Raw genomic sequence first — 16,777 nt, 5'->3', positions numbered from 1 at the left:
TATTGGCGTTGTTAAGTCTTGTTAAGTCTCTCTGCAGCTTGTGACTGCTATAAACTATTTATAATTTGCTTTTAGGAAAGTTGCTTCTCTTCTGTAAAGGAGCAGACTCCTCTATTTTTCCAAGGGTGCAGCAAGAAGAAATCCAACAAACAAAAGTCCATGTGGACCGCAATGCTATGGTGAGCACATGGATGGCATTTGGCTGGCTCCTGGGGTCAGGAAAGCCTTATTCCTAAAATAGGGATGTGACCTTGCTTGGGAGGGAAGTGTTGAAAATGTGAGTGTCCCTTCACATTGTTTTGATACCAGGCTTCTTTCCTTTTCTGTTTCGTTGGCTTCCACCTTTATTTGATATACTTACATGGTCTCCATCACACTTGTGTCCAAGCATCTCCCAGGCAAGTTAAAAATAGAAGTAGCAACAGCAGCCTGGTCCCAGCTGTGGTGGCACCCAGTCTCTGCTCTCCCTGCTGGCTGCATGCTCTCAGCCCTGGTCCTGTCTTAGTTTCTTTCTGCCATATTACCTGCACATAATAAGCAGAACCATGATTACTCTGGTGGGAAGAAGTTGCTGTATAAACACAGAAAGTTGCTCTTTTGACACAAGCCAACAAATTGTCCTTGCCCTCAGGGTCAGTACTGACAGAAGCACTGATGGTAGACAAAAGCACTAACCCTGAAGTGAGGAGCTGTAAAAAATCTGGATTTAGGGCATTTGTCCACTTTATTTTCTTTCTGTCCCACCACCAGGATGGCTACCGAACGCTCTGTGTGGCCTTCAAAGAACTAACTCAAAAGGAGTATGACAAAATTGACAGACAGCTCAACGAAGCCAAGATGGCTCTGCAGGACAGGGAGGAGAAGATGGCCAAGGTTTTTGATGACACAGAAGCAGACATGCACCTGATCGGGGCTACTGCTGTAGAAGACAGGTAAAGTGGGGGCTCCACCAGCAGCACTGTGCTACCTGTGGTTTCTCTGTGATGTGGCCTTGTGGCCCTGACTCGCCATGGTGGAACTGAACAGCCAGGCAGATGCTGGCAGTGTCCAGGGCAATTAATTACACCATGGCACAACCCATTTCACAGTGCCCTAGTTGCTTAAACTGGCTGGTGTAGTAGGAATTGGGATTTATTAATGAAACTGCAGAAATACTTGCACTTCTAGAGAGTGAATTAAGCACACGGCATTAATTTGCACATCAAAACAAATTCAATTCCACGTTCAGTTATAGTAACTGCAAGTGTAAATGAAACTCTTACTGTGAGGCCTAAGAGTCAAAAGTATAAAGCAGTGATTTCTCTTTTTGCCTGCAAATAAAAATTTGGCATTGCTGACTTGTAATCCTTATTCCTGTGGCAGTGGTCTCCCCAGCACAGGAAAAGACAATTAACTTCTCTTGAGCTGGTGTCTCCTACCTGCAGAATCGGGGTTCCGTGGGTTAGGTGTGGGCCGACCTGCAAAGTGATGCTTTGCTTCTGCTTGCAGGCTGCAGGAGCAGCTGGCAGAGACGATTGAAGCCCTGCACGCAGCTGGCATGAAGGTCTGGGTGCTGACAGGAGACAAGATGGAAACTGCCAAATCCACCTGCTATGCCTGCAGGCTCTTCCAGACCAGCACAGAGCTGCTGGAGCTGACAGCGAGAACGGTGGGCGAGAGCGAAAGGAAGGAGGATCGGCTCCATGAGCTGCTGCTGGAGTACCACAAAAAGCTGATTCAGGATGTTCCCAAAAACCGGGGAGGCCTGAAGAGGTGAGTGAGCCAGAGGACCCAGTCATGCGCATTTCAGGTGCAAATTTGGTAGAGAAATAGGACCATGCTGTGGCCCTGGGGACTGGTTCCTTGCAGGCGCTGTGACCAGTTCTTTGCTTCGCTCATCATCTCTGGTAGCAGTTGGCTTTGAACTTAATTGCGCTGTTCCTTTAGTGAAGGGCACGTGTTAAATCCAAGCTTTTTAAAATTACTAAGCCCCAAAAAAAGGATGGGAAGACAATTAACCCAAAACGAGGGGTTTTTTTGCTAAGGTGTTACAAGCAGCTAGGTTGACTTCTTAGTCTGATTATGTTTCAAATGTGTTCCTTGTTGTGCCCCAGAAGCTGGACGTTGAGTCAAGAGTATGGACTGATTATAGATGGCTCGACGCTGTCGCTGATACTCAACCCTTCTCAGGACTCTGGCTCTAGCAATTATAAAAGCATATTCCTACAAATCTGCTTGAAGTGCACTGCAGTCCTTTGCTGCCGGATGGCTCCGTTGCAGAAAGCACAGGTATTTACCTCTAACTGGCTGAAGCACGTCACTGGCTGATGTGACGCACACTGAATTCATCAGCTGGGACTTGACCTGATCATCTTAATCAACCAGGACTTCTCCAGGCAATGTGTAAGCCTCGTCTGAGCTTCAGAGCATGATGAAAGCACACCATTCTTTCAAATCTGAATGCAAACCCTTTGTTTAATATGCTGGCAGGAAGCTGTAAACCCAGGCCAATTAGAAATAAACAAAACCTCCCAGTTTGCTCTTTTTTTCTTTCCTTCCAAATTTGTCAAGTGGAGTCTGACTTCCTCACTCCAGCAGATGATGTCCCAGCCTGATAAGTGATGTGTTTCTGCACCCTGAGATGCCTGCAGAGAGAGCCCACCTTTGGGAGAACAGGGTCTGGCAGAAGGGAAGAGCAGGATGTTGCTGCTGGGGTTTGTTTTTAAATACTGTCCTTCAGCCCTGCACAGCTGGATTGGGCTTTTGCTCTGGTTGTGACTGCAAAGCAAGTGGCAAGGGCTTTTATTAACCTGAATTCTCCAGGCGTTATATTGTTGCTGTAAAAACCTGATTACTTGTCCTGGGGGGAGCAGTGGCAAGGTCTCTGGAGGCTTTTTAACTGAATTTTGGGTTCTGCTGCTGTCCTTTTTTTAAATCTTTTAGATTGTGCGAATGGTGAAGAACACAAAAGGAAGCCCGATAACCCTGTCCATAGGGGATGGTGCAAATGATGTCAGTATGATTTTGGAAGCGCATGTGGGAATAGGTAAGAGTCCCTGAAACACCCATCTCACACCCCAGACCTGTCTGCTCTCTGGCTGGGGCTCACTGCTGCGGCGCAGTCGGTGTTTCTGACTGCACACAGCTAAACCAATCCCACTGAAAAATGGGGGAGGTCTGCTCTTGCTTTCTTTGGAGGCAGAGTTTAACTTCAGATTAATGCTTGAGATCATAGAATCATAGAATAGCTTGGGTTGGAAGGGGTCTTTAAAGGGTCCAATGCCTGTAATGAGCAGGGAGATCTTCAGCTATATTGAGTTCCTCAGGGCCCTGCCCAACGTGACCTTGAATATTCCCAGAAATGGGGCATCCACAGCCTCTCTGGGCAATCTGTGCCCATGTCTTACCATCCACCATCCCCACTGTAAAAGAGAGGGAGATGAGACCATCATATACTGCTCACCTGTGATAGTACCGTTCTCTCTGTCAGTGATACTCTGCAGGTTATTTTCAAAAACTCTCTGACCACATTTGTGGTGGTAAGGATTGCTTTGGGGCTCAGGAAAAAAGGGGCACAAGCAGCAAACAGATGGGTGATTAGTGGCAGTTGTTGCAAGGGCAGTGTGGTGAAAGTGTCAGACTTCAGTGCTGACTGGTCCTAGTAGCCCAGCACGGGGACCCATGTGTGTTTCCTGGGGCTGATGCCCAGGTGCATTGTGTCTCCACTGTCCATGTGACTGACAGCAGGCTGGAAGCTCCTGTCTGCAGATTGGTGTCAGAAATATGGGAGACTTCTGTAATGCCACTAAAGAAGGGTCAGTGGAAGAGAAGGGGCACGTTCTTCATTTGGGGCTGTTGGAAATGCCATGGTGCCCTCTAATGAAGGGAATCCAGTGCAGTTCATTTGGATGTGGCTTTTGAGTGAACAAAACAGCTCTGTGGGGATGTCTCAGGAGGCTGAGCAGCTGCAGTGGAATAACTAAGCTGTGTGAGATGCAGGCCAGCCCACGGGGAACCAATTTCTTATCTTTCATCAGGTTTGCCTAGCTACCCTTCTCTACACTCTTACACAGGAAATCACAGAGCAGCCTAAATATAGCTTGAAAAGTCCAGAGGCAGCTCTGAGTGTTGTGGAGCCAGAACCACGCTGAGTGTATTAGTGTTTGGTCTCCTGGGGCACTCAGGAGGGAAACTCGGCCTTTGTCACGCCTTGAGACACTGAGTGATGTGAGCAAACCCAGTGGGCAGCATCCACATTGCAGCCCCTCGGGATTAACCCCTTGCCATGCTTCTGTCTGCAGGGATAAAAGGCAAAGAAGGACGCCAGGCCTCCAGAAACAGCGACTATGCTGTGCCAAAGTTTAAGCATTTAAGGAAACTGCTACTAGCACATGGGCATTTGTATTATGTGAGAATAGCACACCTTGTACAGTATTTCTTCTATAAGGTAAGGGGCAGTGTGCAGCTGATTTCTTTGTTTACGCTATGCATTTCTTTGGCAGTAGAATAAAATAATAAACGGGAGAAAAAACGTGTGGGATATTCTGTAGTTCTGTTTTCCTCCCCTAGGGCAGGTTGCGTGTGCCATGTGCCTGTCCATTGAAAACAGTGCTTACAGGGGAATGTGAGCATTCTTGTAGTGTCTTCTGCAGATATTAACTGTGCACTGGATTGGTTTTGTGCTTGATTGAACAAGTGCCCTACCTTGTTTGATGTTGTAATGTCAGCCACTAATGTCTGATAACAGGAAAAACTGCTTAGATTTAGACTGAGAAGACAGGTGCTTCCCTACTGACCATTTGTCTTTTGTTTTCCTAGAACCTTTGCTTCATTTTACCACAGTTTTTATACCAGTTCTTTTGTGGATTCTCACAGCAGGTAACTTCCAGTAATTTGTCTATAAAGGCAAGATAAAAAGCAAATGGCATAATGAGGCTTCCTAGCAGAGACTTGGCTTTTGGCATCCTGTCCCTTCACCACCTTGCTCTAGAGGACAGTAGGAACTGACCTGGTTGCTCAGCACTGTATCTGGAACATAATACTCTGAGACCATAACTGAAAAGAAAGCAATCTGCTTGCTTTCCCATCCACCAGCCGTAAACACAGGTGGACGCCTTCCTGAAGTAATGAGAGAAGGATTTAGCTGGTTTGTCAGCACCTGATTTTGCTACTTGTGCTTCTCTTAAGAGAACAAGTTTTGAAAGGTTGCCTGATCTTGTCTCCTCTGCTGCATTTTACTGCATTAAAAATGTCACTCAGGAGGAAGAACAGTTCATTCTTTTATGGCAGCTTTAAAAAAAGACACACAACGAGTGTCATCAGAGCTTTGGTTAGTCCAAGTAAGCATCAGAGGGACAGATCCATGTGGTGAGTGGGTTCGTGTGCCTGGAGACAAGAGCTTTGGCTTTTGTGTCACTTTAAAGGGCTTTTGTGTCTATATGGGCTCAAAAGTAACAGGAAGAGTAAATGATGAGAGATAATTCTCTGCTTGTTTTGGCAGAAACACTTGCCTTTTCCTTTTTAAAAAAAAAAAAAGAAGCTGTAGTTCCTCTAAAACAGTCTAGTCTTTAGAGAGCCGCAGGTGGCATCAAGTGTATTAATAGAAGCAGCAGCACAAGAGCAGCAACAGGAAAGCTCTGATAAGGGCTGTTTGGTTATGTTTTTCTGGAGGATAAGCTGGAGATGAGACCAGCCAGTTACAAAGCATCCTGTCAGTGGGAGCAGGTTCCTGGCCACGCAGCCTGTGGGTGCCTTGTTCCCCCTTGCATCGCACGGAGCACAGCTCCTACCCAGTGAAGCTGTGCTGGGTGACAAAGGGATGAACCTGTAGGGTATGTAGGAGACAAGGGCTGGAAGTTTGTGGAGAGGCTTTTAAAGAGGCTTTTTTCTGTCTGTCTCATTTAACTCTTTCTTCCTCTTCTAAGCCACTGTATGATGCTGCTTATCTGACCATGTACAACATCTGCTTCACATCGCTCCCTATCCTGGCTTACAGCCTCCTGGAGCAGCACATCAGCATCGACACGCTGACCTCGGATCCTCAGCTGTACATGTAAGTACGCGGTCTGGGTAAGGCTCTGCACAGCTCTGTTAGCCATGGTTTGAGTTTTCTTGGTGCAGGAGTATAAGCAGGTGTCCTTGTCCTGTGTCAGTGGTGGGATCACCACGTACTGCAGAAAAAGCCATTCTGTCCCTCGTGGCTCAGCTGTTTCTGCACTCAAGCTGAGCAGCCTTGTTACTGCCTATTGCTACTTGTTTATGCTCTCTGACAGTATCTGGTCTAGCAAATTGCACTGCTGTATCTCTATAAAAGAGTAAACTGTAGGTGGAATTCTTCATCTGTAAGAAAAATCGAGCTGTGAGTGTGGCCAGACCATTCATTCATGTTTCCTTTGAGCCAGGCAGTGCGAGCCAAGCACGTGATAGAGCGTGTAACGCATGGCGGGGAGATGTAGCTTTCAGGAGGAAAAAGGATCCATTCTTTTTCAGAAAGATGAATGTTTCTGAATCCCAGCTCAGGCAGGTAGTTTCTCAGCTTGTCTAAATGGATATGGTCCCCCAGGCTTCCCCTCCACCGGCCAGGTCCCCTTATCAGAACCCAGGGAGCTCTGCTCATTGATCCACGTGCTCAGTTGTTGGCCGTGTTGCCCAGGGAAAGGACAGCTTACACTGTCTCTCTCTGCTTTGCTTATTGTCTTCTCTCCTTGGTTGCAGCGGGGAGAGGCTCCAATCTTGCCCAGAAACAGAGATGCTTTCCATCTTCCTCCCAGCCCTGCCCACACATGCGCTTGGGGCAGCCCTTCAGCAAAGACTAAGGAAGATGGTTTTTTGGAGAAAACCCCTCTCCATGTGTCCCTGTTGCTAATTCCCCAGCCTGGCAGTGAGTTCAGCCCTGTGGAAAAAACCACATCAGGGCTGCTTTGGCCAGTGCCCTGTGCAAGCCCTGTCACTGTGGTGTGATGCTCCTCACCAGTGGAGGAGCCACGTGTGGCACAGCTGTGCTCGAGCCAAGAGTGATGTCTGTGCAGAGAGAGAAAAGGGAATTACCAGGTGCCCAAAATATTGTGTGGAAGTTGCCTTAGGTGTAGAAGAAGCAGTGAATGCAACAAGAGCTGTAAGGCTGGGAAGGGGCTTGGGTGGTTTTGAAGTGAACACTCAGAGCCATGACTGATTAGAGTTCTCTGTTCCTTCCCTCGTATGGTAAAATGCCACCATCTGTGTTTTTAAATAGCTTGGTAATTGAGTATTGTGCGACAGAGAGCAATAACAGCAGGCCCCTGTGCCTTCCCCTGGTGGGCTCTCTGATCTCTGGGGTCTGTCTGTTGGGGGGAAACAGCCTTAGTTTGAATATTCATGACTGTGCATGTGCTGCTGGATGCAGAGCGCCCGCTGCGCTGCTGCTGGAGGAAGTGCTGAGCTGCTGCAGTGCAGATCCTGAGTCTGGAAAAAGCCTGTTTACCATGAGCACTGCAGGACAGAAATGGGAATGCTAAACAGAGCTCGCAGGGAGGAAGCTGCTTGTATTTTCTCTCCTTGTGATAACCCACACTTCCAGTCTGGTTTATCCTTGCTCTTTTCTCAGACCCAAACTGTGATACGTTAGAGCGTGGTCACGGCATCGTTGTGTGTAGGATTCAATAGGGTCTTGTTTTAGAAACTGCAATTACAGGAGCCCGGCACCATGCAGGTTTGCAAAATGCATCTTGCTGAAAATGGATGTACTGCTTTAGGAGTTAAGGAGAATAATGTGAAAAAGATAGGGATTTTAAAGAAAGTAATCTGGAAAGATAATGATGCAGGGAACTGTCTTTAACTCCCTCCTGCCCTGATAGCCACCCTGCACTCCCCAGGCCCTGTGTGTGGTCCCTGCAGAGCTTTGCTCATAGCCCATCCATTTGGTGCTGCTGCCTCTGTGCCAGATCTCATCCTGAATTCAACCAAGAGCCTCCTGCTACAACCCCTGTGATAAAAACACCCACCATACAATTCAGGAGGTTATTTTCAGCGTGTGCAGAAAAACACCTCTTGAGGGAACAGGACTTGCAGAGCTTTTCTCAAAAAAGGACTTTGTGCATTCAACAAAAAGAGGGAAGCACACCATGGATTTCCTGCATCCCAGACAGCTGTTCTTTAGCCCTACCCTGCTTTTAAAATTAAGCAGATAGTGTCAGATACCATGGGCAGTGCAGGGGTTCAGGAGAGGCTCAGGACAGCGTTGCCTTGGTTCACTTTGTGCTTTTTCATCCAAGTTACCTAAAGGAGAAGGACAAAGCAATTCATATGCTGAACCTCTTGTGATTTCTCATGATCAGCAGCTGCATATGAGAAGTGTTCTTTATGTCCTGAACACTGGCAGGTATTTTTGTGGTTTCCCTCCTGCCTCCTACAGCAAGGGCTTGCTCCAAAGCCCCCTGATCCTGTGCCTGTGAGGAGCTTTGCAGTGCATCCTAAACGTGGTGGTGATGGTCTTGTTACTCCATCTCTTGGCAGGAAGGTGTCGGATAATGCAATGCTGCAGTGGAGGCCGTTCCTATACTGGACCTTTCTGGGCGCCTTTGAAGGACTCGTGTTTTTCTTTGGGGTTTATTTTCTTTTTCAAAACTCGTCGTTGGAAGATAACGGAAAGGTAACGCCACCAAAAAAAGGAAGATGAGTGTTTGTTTTGTGCACTGCCTCTGATATGCCTGGCAGGGAATATCTACGCGCTTAATCTGTGCAGTGTGTCTCGAGTCTTGTCCGACAGTGTAGCCTTGCTTATGGTGTGATTCTGCAGCAAATGCTTGAAATAAAACGTTTTCCAGATCACCATGGAAACAGGGCAGAGCTGGTTACACTCACTAGGTAAAATGACTAGTCTTACACACAGCTCTATTCCAACCCAGTGAGCTTTGCACAGCGCTCGTCCCCTCTTCTGTGTGATCCCAGGCATTGGCCCAGGGCAGGAGCAGTGTCTGTCCTTCCCACCAGGGACAGCCAGAAATTTGGCACGTGCTTGGCTGGTTGTGAGCAGCTGAATTAGCCCACCTTGATGAGATGCTGCTCATTAGCGCAGACATGGTGCAGGGCTGCTTGTGTGCTGTGCATGCTCTGCGCTGTGATTTCAGCCTCCCATCTCCCTTTGCCCTGGGGGAAGGCTGGTGCTGGCCTTTTGGTCCTGTTTTGGAGCCAGCACAAGTCCCCAGCTGCTGGAGCGAGCAGGATGTTGTCCCTGCTGTCTGCTTGCTCATGCCTCTGCTGTGGGGACGAGCACTTGCACCGCCACATGAGCGAGGTGTGGGAGCTGCTTGGGTTAACTTGTACAGAAAGAGGAGGAAAAAAGTTGGAGGTTTTTTCTTTTTCCTTTTTTCTTATTTTTTCTTATTTTGCTGGTTAACTGAGTGCAGAGTGCAAAGCATTAGTGCAGGGTGGCTGCCACGTGTAGTGGCCTGAGCTGTTTCAGGACCCTTTCCCCAGGGTAATGTGCAGCGTGTTATTAGATCTTGACTGATGGGAAACTTCTTTACGTCATCACTTGTGACCCTTGAAAATACCTAAACCTTTTTTAGCAGCTAACACTTGGAGAAAAGCTGATGAAATTTATGTATCAATGCCAGGATATGTGGCCCCAGTCAAGCCCCTGTATTGTCAAATCAGTGCTCTTCTGTATTTATAGCCATTCTGGTCATACTTGAATGAAACATGAAGCCCTGGTATGTTCTGCAGATGCCTTGAGGGGTCAAGTCTATGTGGCACTACAATAGGATCTGTGGTTATGTCCTGTTCTGTAAACACTTATGCCTGTAAGAACTGCTACCAGCAATTGTTCATAATATCCATGTATGTTTGATTGACTCCTTTTTCACTCCTATTGAATTTAATTTTTTTGCATTTTTTGAAAACTTTTACATTTCACTTTCTGTTTTAATGTATGCGTTCAGATCTTGACAGCCTTTGGTAAGCATCCCTCCCATTCATTGCCATCATTTGGATTTATATACAGTATCTGCTTTTCTTTGTGTGCGTAGTCACTAGTACCCACAAACCAAACCAGATGAACAGTACCCACTGGTGCATTCTGCAGAGGGGACTGCAAAGACATGATGATGAATGTGGCGAGAAAGCAGAAACTGAGTAAATTGCCAAGAAATCCTGAAATGCAGGTGGTGCAATGACTTGTATCCTCGATCGACATTGCTGTTAGTAGGAGGTTGTAGCTGTCACTGTCCCAGCTCTGGTCACCCGTGTGTGTGGCACTGCATGGCTCAGGGTGGCGTAGGGGGCGGCGAGTCGTGCGGGTGCCTGGAGCCTCTCGAGTGTCGATCTCCCGTAGCAGTCGCTCCCTCCCAGCCCTCCCTGCTTGCACCCCGTCCCCATCGTTGTTTCTGTGCCTCCACGGGGCAGGGCCGAGGCGCCTGTGGCAATGGTGTGTGTTTTACAGGTGTTTGGAAACTGGACCTTCGGGACCATTGTTTTCACCGTGCTGGTGTTCACCGTCACTCTCAAGGTCAGCATCTCCCTTCCTTCCTCAGTCACTCATGGCAGGTGTTTTCCAAGGCCCGTGTGTGCTCTGTAAAACTGTGTAATGAATGTGTGGAAGGTGAAATGTCTGAGTGTTTTCTACCACACTTAAATCTTCTTCCATAGAGGCAGAACCTGCTTACTTTCCTTTGTGCAGTCTGTGGTCTTTAAGCGTTTATCTTCCGTTTAAATTATTTTTCTATTTTTTTCCCCTCTTTTGAGGACTCCAGTTGGTTATGGTTGACTTTTCCCCCTGCTTTCACCCCTCGATGTTCAGTTCCAGCAAGAGGAGCGGAGCAATAGAGAATTTGGATTTGTTCACCTTGTTTCAGACAAGGCTGAGTGCCAGAGTGATCACAAAAGCACGTGTGTCAAATAACAATAGCAAATCTATTTTGTTTCATGGAGCTTTCCAGAACAAACTGTTTGCGTAAGACCTTACAAAAGGTCTTTTATGTTTGGTTCAGGACAGCAGGTGGTGACAAGAGGCAATTACAGTCCCTGTAACCTTTAGACATTTCTTTCCTGTAGCATCAAGGGTTGCATCAAATTTGTTCCATTAAAAAGTGTCAGTTACAATTAGAATGTCACTGTTTCCCTGCTAACATTGTGCCAGACTGTGGGTATTGAAAATGTTTTTCCTGGTGCCCATATGCACAGAGGTAGCTGTTTGGAGAACCTTCAACCTTAGTGTGAAACCAGTCTGAAATTTCATATAAATACAATCCCAATACACCCTGCATCTAAAGCCTTTCTTCTCTCTCTTTTTATTCCCACAGCTAGCGTTAGACACCCGATTCTGGACGTGGATGAACCACTTTGTGATTTGGGGCTCCCTTGCTTTCTATGTGTTTTTCTCATTCTTTTGGGGAGGAGTCATTTGGCAAGTATCTTTTCTTCTTTCCATGGTCTTTCTTAGGGGAATGCCCAGTGCTGGCTGTGCAGGGCACATGGCTGCAGCATCCCCTCATTTGGGGTATCCTGAGATTTGCAGGTGGCAAGGGATGTGCAACCCTGCTCCTTCTCTGCTCAGTGAGGAAGGGATGCCTCCATCCAACACCCACCAAAAGCCAGTACTGGAAGAGGGCTGTTGCATGATGAGATGTGTTTGAGGAGGTCTCAGCCCACCAGAGGGAATAGCCTGAGAGAGAGAACGCCCTGGGTGCCATCCAGGTGCTCAGCTTTGGCAGGGGGTGTTTGCTTTTCTGCCCGCTGGGTCGTTTGTGGTGCTGAGGCTCTTTATTGGGAGGTTCTAGAGTAAAAACCTTTTAGGGTCTGTTTGTGCATGTGGGTGAGAGAGACAGGAAGAATTCATGGTGGATTTCACCCAGTGAAACAGAAGGAAGGAACAGATGAGGCAGATGCAGAGCAAGAGGACGTGGCCCTCTGGGACAGCTTAAGAGGGAAAAATAAACAGGAGAAAGCACAGGTCCTGGTGTTGAAATCATGGATCTGAGTAGAAGAAATTCTCATTGATTTGAGTGCAACCAGTATTTTAGGTTCAATGTGCTGCAAAGGCAGGTGAGCATTAGTACCTTACCAGCATTACCAGCTGTGTATTTCCTGTGCTGCAGTAAGTGCTCAGTTGACATTCACAGTTGACAGCATCTCCCATTTTACACCTTTGCTTTCCCATGGGCTATTGGCTGGATCCCTGATCAAGTAACCTGCTAGTAAGGATGTAAACAGATTTAAATCTTTTATTTGGGCATCACAAGCTTTAACTCTTCAGTTAACTCTTGCTGACCCACAGATCCAGATCTGCAGTCTAGCCACAACTCCGTGCTGAAATGTGTGAGTTTTCTACTGAAAACTCCTTCTGCTGTTTAACTTGCATAGCTCAATATTTTTGACTTAACACTAAGCAAAAACTGCTTTGGGATCCTTGTCATCAGTTATTGATGGTGTTTTTCACAAACGGCTGTTGGTTGCTCTTCCTCATCAAGGAAGGGGGAGGAAGGAGCAAATAACCTGTTGTGATTGTGAGACTCTGGATTTCCACTATCAAACCCAAACTAGAAGCCATAGCAAAGCCTGAAGCTGAAATAAAAGTACCTGGTTTTTGATGAGGTGAATAACTTATCTTTCAGTGATGGTAGCTAAATTCAATCCTCTTCCCACCCTGAAAAGTAACAGATGTGGAAGATTCAAAATGGATGGTGACATTTCTGAAGTGCAGTCAGAGGCAGGAGATGGATTGGGAGAAGGATGGACAGTGTGTTTCTGTGCTGTACCCATCTCCATCTGAAAGGGAGGCATAACTGCTGACAGCTTGACATGAAGTCTCCTTTGATTCTAACCTTGGAAAATCCATGTTAACCAGAATTTATTTGTATCCTTTCTTTTTCAGGCCTTTCTTGAAGCAGCAAAGAATGTATTTTGTATTTGCTCATATGCTGACTTCTGTTTCCACATGGCTGGCAATAATTCTCCTGATCTTTATCAGCCTTTTCCCAGAAATTCTTCTAATAGTTTTAAAAAATATAAAAGAGAAAAATCATCAGGTAAGGAACAAGATGATGCATCCCACTGTATTTTTAGGAAGACCTTTCTTACCCTTAGGCACCAGATGAACCTGTAACAATACCATGTACCACTCACATCTCAAGGGAGGCTTTCTTGAGTCTTGTCTTGCTCTTTCACATGCCAAAAACGTCAAGAAGTTATTGTAAAAATACTGCCTAGATCTGTAGCGGGGAGAGACTCAACCTGTGCCTTTCCTTAGTTGCCTTCCCTGGGTGGGAATGTTCTGTCTCCTAGAGAAATGTGTAAGCCTTGTCCAGCCTGAACTGACCATCAAACACGCCATATCTTGTCCTGAAAAAACTTGCTCATTTTTATGTCAGAAAAACACAAGCAGGATGCTCCCCTGGGTGTGTCCTCAGGTGCTGGTGCAGTGGGAGCAGGGTCAGGTCCTGTCACATCTGCCCATCCTCCATACATAACCGAGGGCTCAGACCACGGTGTTCACTGTCCCTGAAAGGTGTCTGGTTTCTGAACAGCTTTCCTTCCCTGCTGGGGAAGGAGGGCTCCCTTTGGAAGTGGAAACCTCTTAAAAGTTTTCTTCATTGCTCCTGCAAGTGGGGAAGGCCAGCACTGCCAGGCTCACAACTCGCTGTGCTGAGCCCCCCTGCCTTTGTCTCTGCTTGCCCAGAGGTGTTGAACGTCCCAGGGGTGCAGCCCCATCCCCTGGGCAGCCCCTGCTGACCCCCCCTGCGCCTTCCCCTCCTGCAGCCTCTCTCTTCCCCTGCAGCATCAGCGACTCCTGCCCTGGGTCAGCATGTGCTGTGTTTCCAGCCAGCCCTGGCCTCCTGACCTCGGGTTTACATGTCCCCAGGCTGCAGTAGGGCACAGCTGAAGGGACATGGTGTGGGGTCACCCCTGGCCAACTCACAGCCAGATTAGCCCCACCCCTGGATCGTTGATAGAATCACAGAAAGGTGTGGGCTGGAAGGCCCCTTAAAGATCATCCAGCTCCAGCCCCCTGCCATGGGCAGGGATGCAGTGCACTAGATCAGGTTGCTCAGGGCCACATTCAGCCTGGCCATGAACACTTCCAGGGGTGTCATTAAAGTTGAAAACAACAGAGATGGTAAGAAAGCCATGGTTGTATTTTATGAGGATCTATGTAACTTCTTCCACTTGAGTATGATTTAATAGTTTCTAGCTTGGCACCCCTGTTGAATAGGCTGGGAGTGAGTTGCTCTCAGCTGCAGACATAGGACAGTTTGGGGACAGTGCCCTGGAAGGATGACCTGGGGGTTTCTGAGCCCCAGCTCAACTCACCTGGGAGGTGACCCATTTTTGCCTTCAGCTGCTGACCAAAGATCATTCCCTCTTGCAATACTTACTTTCAAGAGTGCTTTATATTCATTTAACAAAGGCTCTTGTGAAATCACTTAGCAAAGCAAATTGGGTGTTGTCTGGAAAAGTCTCCAGATGTGCATCCCAAACTAAACACAGGCTGAGCCATATTTAAATGTACATTTTGTGTAAGAGCTTTACTGTAAATGCCTGAAGGAGCTGGATATCTGTGTCTGCCATCAGACACCAAAGTCAGTCGCCTGATTTGTAAAGGCATCTAAGACTAGGTAGAGGATTTCAAATCAAGACCTTTGTTGAAAATTCCGACCTTAATATTGTAATAAAAAGACCCAAGGGGAGCATTAAGTGAAAAACAGGATTAGGAACATTGTTTAGGGGTCTGAACCACAACTTGGCAGCCGAGGATCCCTTCTGGAAGGGTAGGATGGACTTCAGGCCAAGCTGATGGGCATTTGCCCTTGACCCCAGTGGGGATAGGGTTTCACCCCCAGTGTCCTATAACACAGCTCATCAGCTCTGCTCAGCCTTTATTAAGTTTTCTGTGTGGAAGTGTGGTGGTTGTTTTGATTTTGTTTTGATTTTGTTTGTTTCTTTAACTGCAAGGCGCATTTGTGTTTTCCTTGGTTTCTGCCTTTCTCTTTCTTGTACTGCAATTTTCTGTCTTTTGTGCTGTTGTGAACTAGGTAACGAAGCGCCTTCCTTCCTCAGGAACATCCACTATCTTCATGCTTTCTCAAACTTCCAGCAATCACAGCTTTTCTTGGAGTGAATAAGGTGATTTCCTTTCTGAGTCGCAATGTGTTGCTTCCTCAACTGCTTTTTTCTTCCTTTTAATGCCTAACTCCTGAAAACCCACATTTAGATTTGCTCACACAGCAAAACCTTGCTTTCCCCCGCCTTTTGCCTTAATTTAAATCTTTTGCTTAAATATTTCGTCTGTCTCTTCCCCTTGGGTCTCTTGCTGCACCTCAGGTGGGTGAGCTGGTTGTGCTCAGGATGTCCAAGTGAGGTGGACACAGACAAAGCTGGTTACACTCTCCTTCCTTGCTGTAGTTTTGTGTTAGTGGACCAGATACAAGTGGGACAAGGTGGAATGGATGTTGATTGTCCTCTGGATGAGTTGTCAAGTGCCTCAGGCTTGTCTGACCCAGGAGGAGCTTCCCCAGTGCCCACCTTGCCCAGTCCATCCCAGTTGTTAATGCTGCCGTTGTTCTTTGTGTGATTAAGCCACAGCCCTCACATTGAGGGATAGTCTTGGACTTGCTGACCATGGGAGTGGTGGGGCCATGCACAGAAAAGCACCTTGATTACATGTCCCTAGTGTTTGGTTCCATTGCACATCTCCACCATTACTTGCTGTTTTAAAAATACCAGTTATGTGGAGATCAGGGATGTTTTCCTCCTCCCTCAAATGCACCTGCAGCGTAAACCTCCAGACATTTTGAGAAGCAGGGCCAGTTTCTGAATACCCTCCATGCCTCTTGCCCTGCAAAACCGAGCCAGTGTTAATCACCGTGTGTTGCTCCATCCTTTATGAAGTGACTCAGCTGTAAAAAGGATTGTGTGTCTTGCACTGTTTGACCCCAGGCAGGCTGAGGGTCATGTGTGCTATAAGTCTCTTTGCCTCGCTGTTGCAGAGCAGCAGGAAGGCACCTGATTCATTGTCGGCCAGACCTTCTGTCACACCACTTCTTTTAAGAACATTCTCAGATGAGTCTAATGTGTTGTAACAGGTACCCTGTCCGGAGGAGTTGGGATGGTTTTAAGGGCATCAATTAACCAAATGTAACCCCCTCCAAATCAATTAAACCATGGTTCTTGTAATCCTTTTGACTCTTGATGTGGGGCACCTGTCCTTGTGGAATGGAGATGCAATGCTTGGGATACATTTTAATTTGGGGATGTGGTACTATCCAGCTTCTTCAGAATCCCATATCTGTACAGATTCTTTCAAATATTTGGCAATATGTAAACAAATCTTTCAATCTAACTGCTATTTCAGTCTAATATTACAGAAAGTTTAATTTGAGAGTGCAGTCTGAATTGTGCTAACACTGGTTATAAAAGCTAATGCTGATACATTTACAGTGAAGCATTGAAATCTCAGTTGTTAAAATGATTCCAGTATTGCATCTGAACTGTACCAAAATCCCTTTCTCTAGGGTGCATGCTGTTCTGTCAGATAGAATAAGTATGTTTTAATTCATCTGCATAGATGGAAACTAAACACATGTACTTATCTGTGTATGTGGGCACATGGGACGGAGGCATGTCTCGGTGTCCGTGTGTCTGTACGCACACCCAGAGCATCCTCCTGTGGGTTGACTTGATTTTAAACTTGGTAGTAAGGCAGTAGCAGAATAAAAAAAGTGCCTAATTGAATTCACAATTCTGCTTTTAGTGGAGATGTCAGGTGTGGTGTCTGCTGCAAACATAAGCCTGCAGATTATCTACGGACCTCTCACACCTTTGTGCC

General features: G+C 46.8%; 1 protein-coding gene across 11 annotated transcripts in view; it reads left to right on the top strand.

Moving 5' to 3' along the window:
* Positions 1-16,777, top strand: part of ATP11C (ATPase phospholipid transporting 11C) — a 55,175-nt gene that overhangs the window by 34,577 nt on the left and 3,821 nt on the right. For 3 of the 11 annotated variants that reach the window (XM_032123519.1, XM_032123511.1, XM_032123512.1), the window contains 12 exons: positions 76-179; positions 751-932; positions 1,489-1,752; positions 2,094-2,268; positions 2,923-3,025; positions 4,281-4,426; positions 4,798-4,857; positions 5,904-6,031; positions 8,470-8,605; positions 10,397-10,462; positions 11,256-11,359; positions 12,827-12,980. In XM_032123519.1, coding sequence (XP_031979410.1) covers positions 76-179; positions 751-932; positions 1,489-1,752; positions 2,094-2,268; positions 2,923-3,025; positions 4,281-4,426; positions 4,798-4,857; positions 5,904-6,031; positions 8,470-8,605; positions 10,397-10,462; positions 11,256-11,359; positions 12,827-12,980 — 1,622 coding nt within the window. Of the gene's footprint in view, positions 1-75; positions 180-750; positions 933-1,488; positions 1,753-2,093; positions 2,269-2,922; positions 3,026-4,280; positions 4,427-4,797; positions 4,858-5,903; positions 6,032-8,469; positions 8,606-9,896; positions 9,913-10,396; positions 10,463-11,255; positions 11,360-12,826; positions 12,981-14,984; positions 15,076-15,938; positions 16,035-16,777 lie in introns of those variants that run through there. The other 8 variants (XM_032123514.1, XR_004242973.1, XM_032123513.1 and 5 more) reach the window with 8 other exon arrangements.

This window comes from Corvus moneduloides, chromosome 14, assembly GCF_009650955.1.
Source record: "Corvus moneduloides isolate bCorMon1 chromosome 14, bCorMon1.pri, whole genome shotgun sequence".
Lineage (NCBI taxonomy): Eukaryota > Metazoa > Chordata > Aves > Passeriformes > Corvidae > Corvus > Corvus moneduloides.
This window is presented reverse-complemented; position numbering and strand designations above follow the sequence as displayed.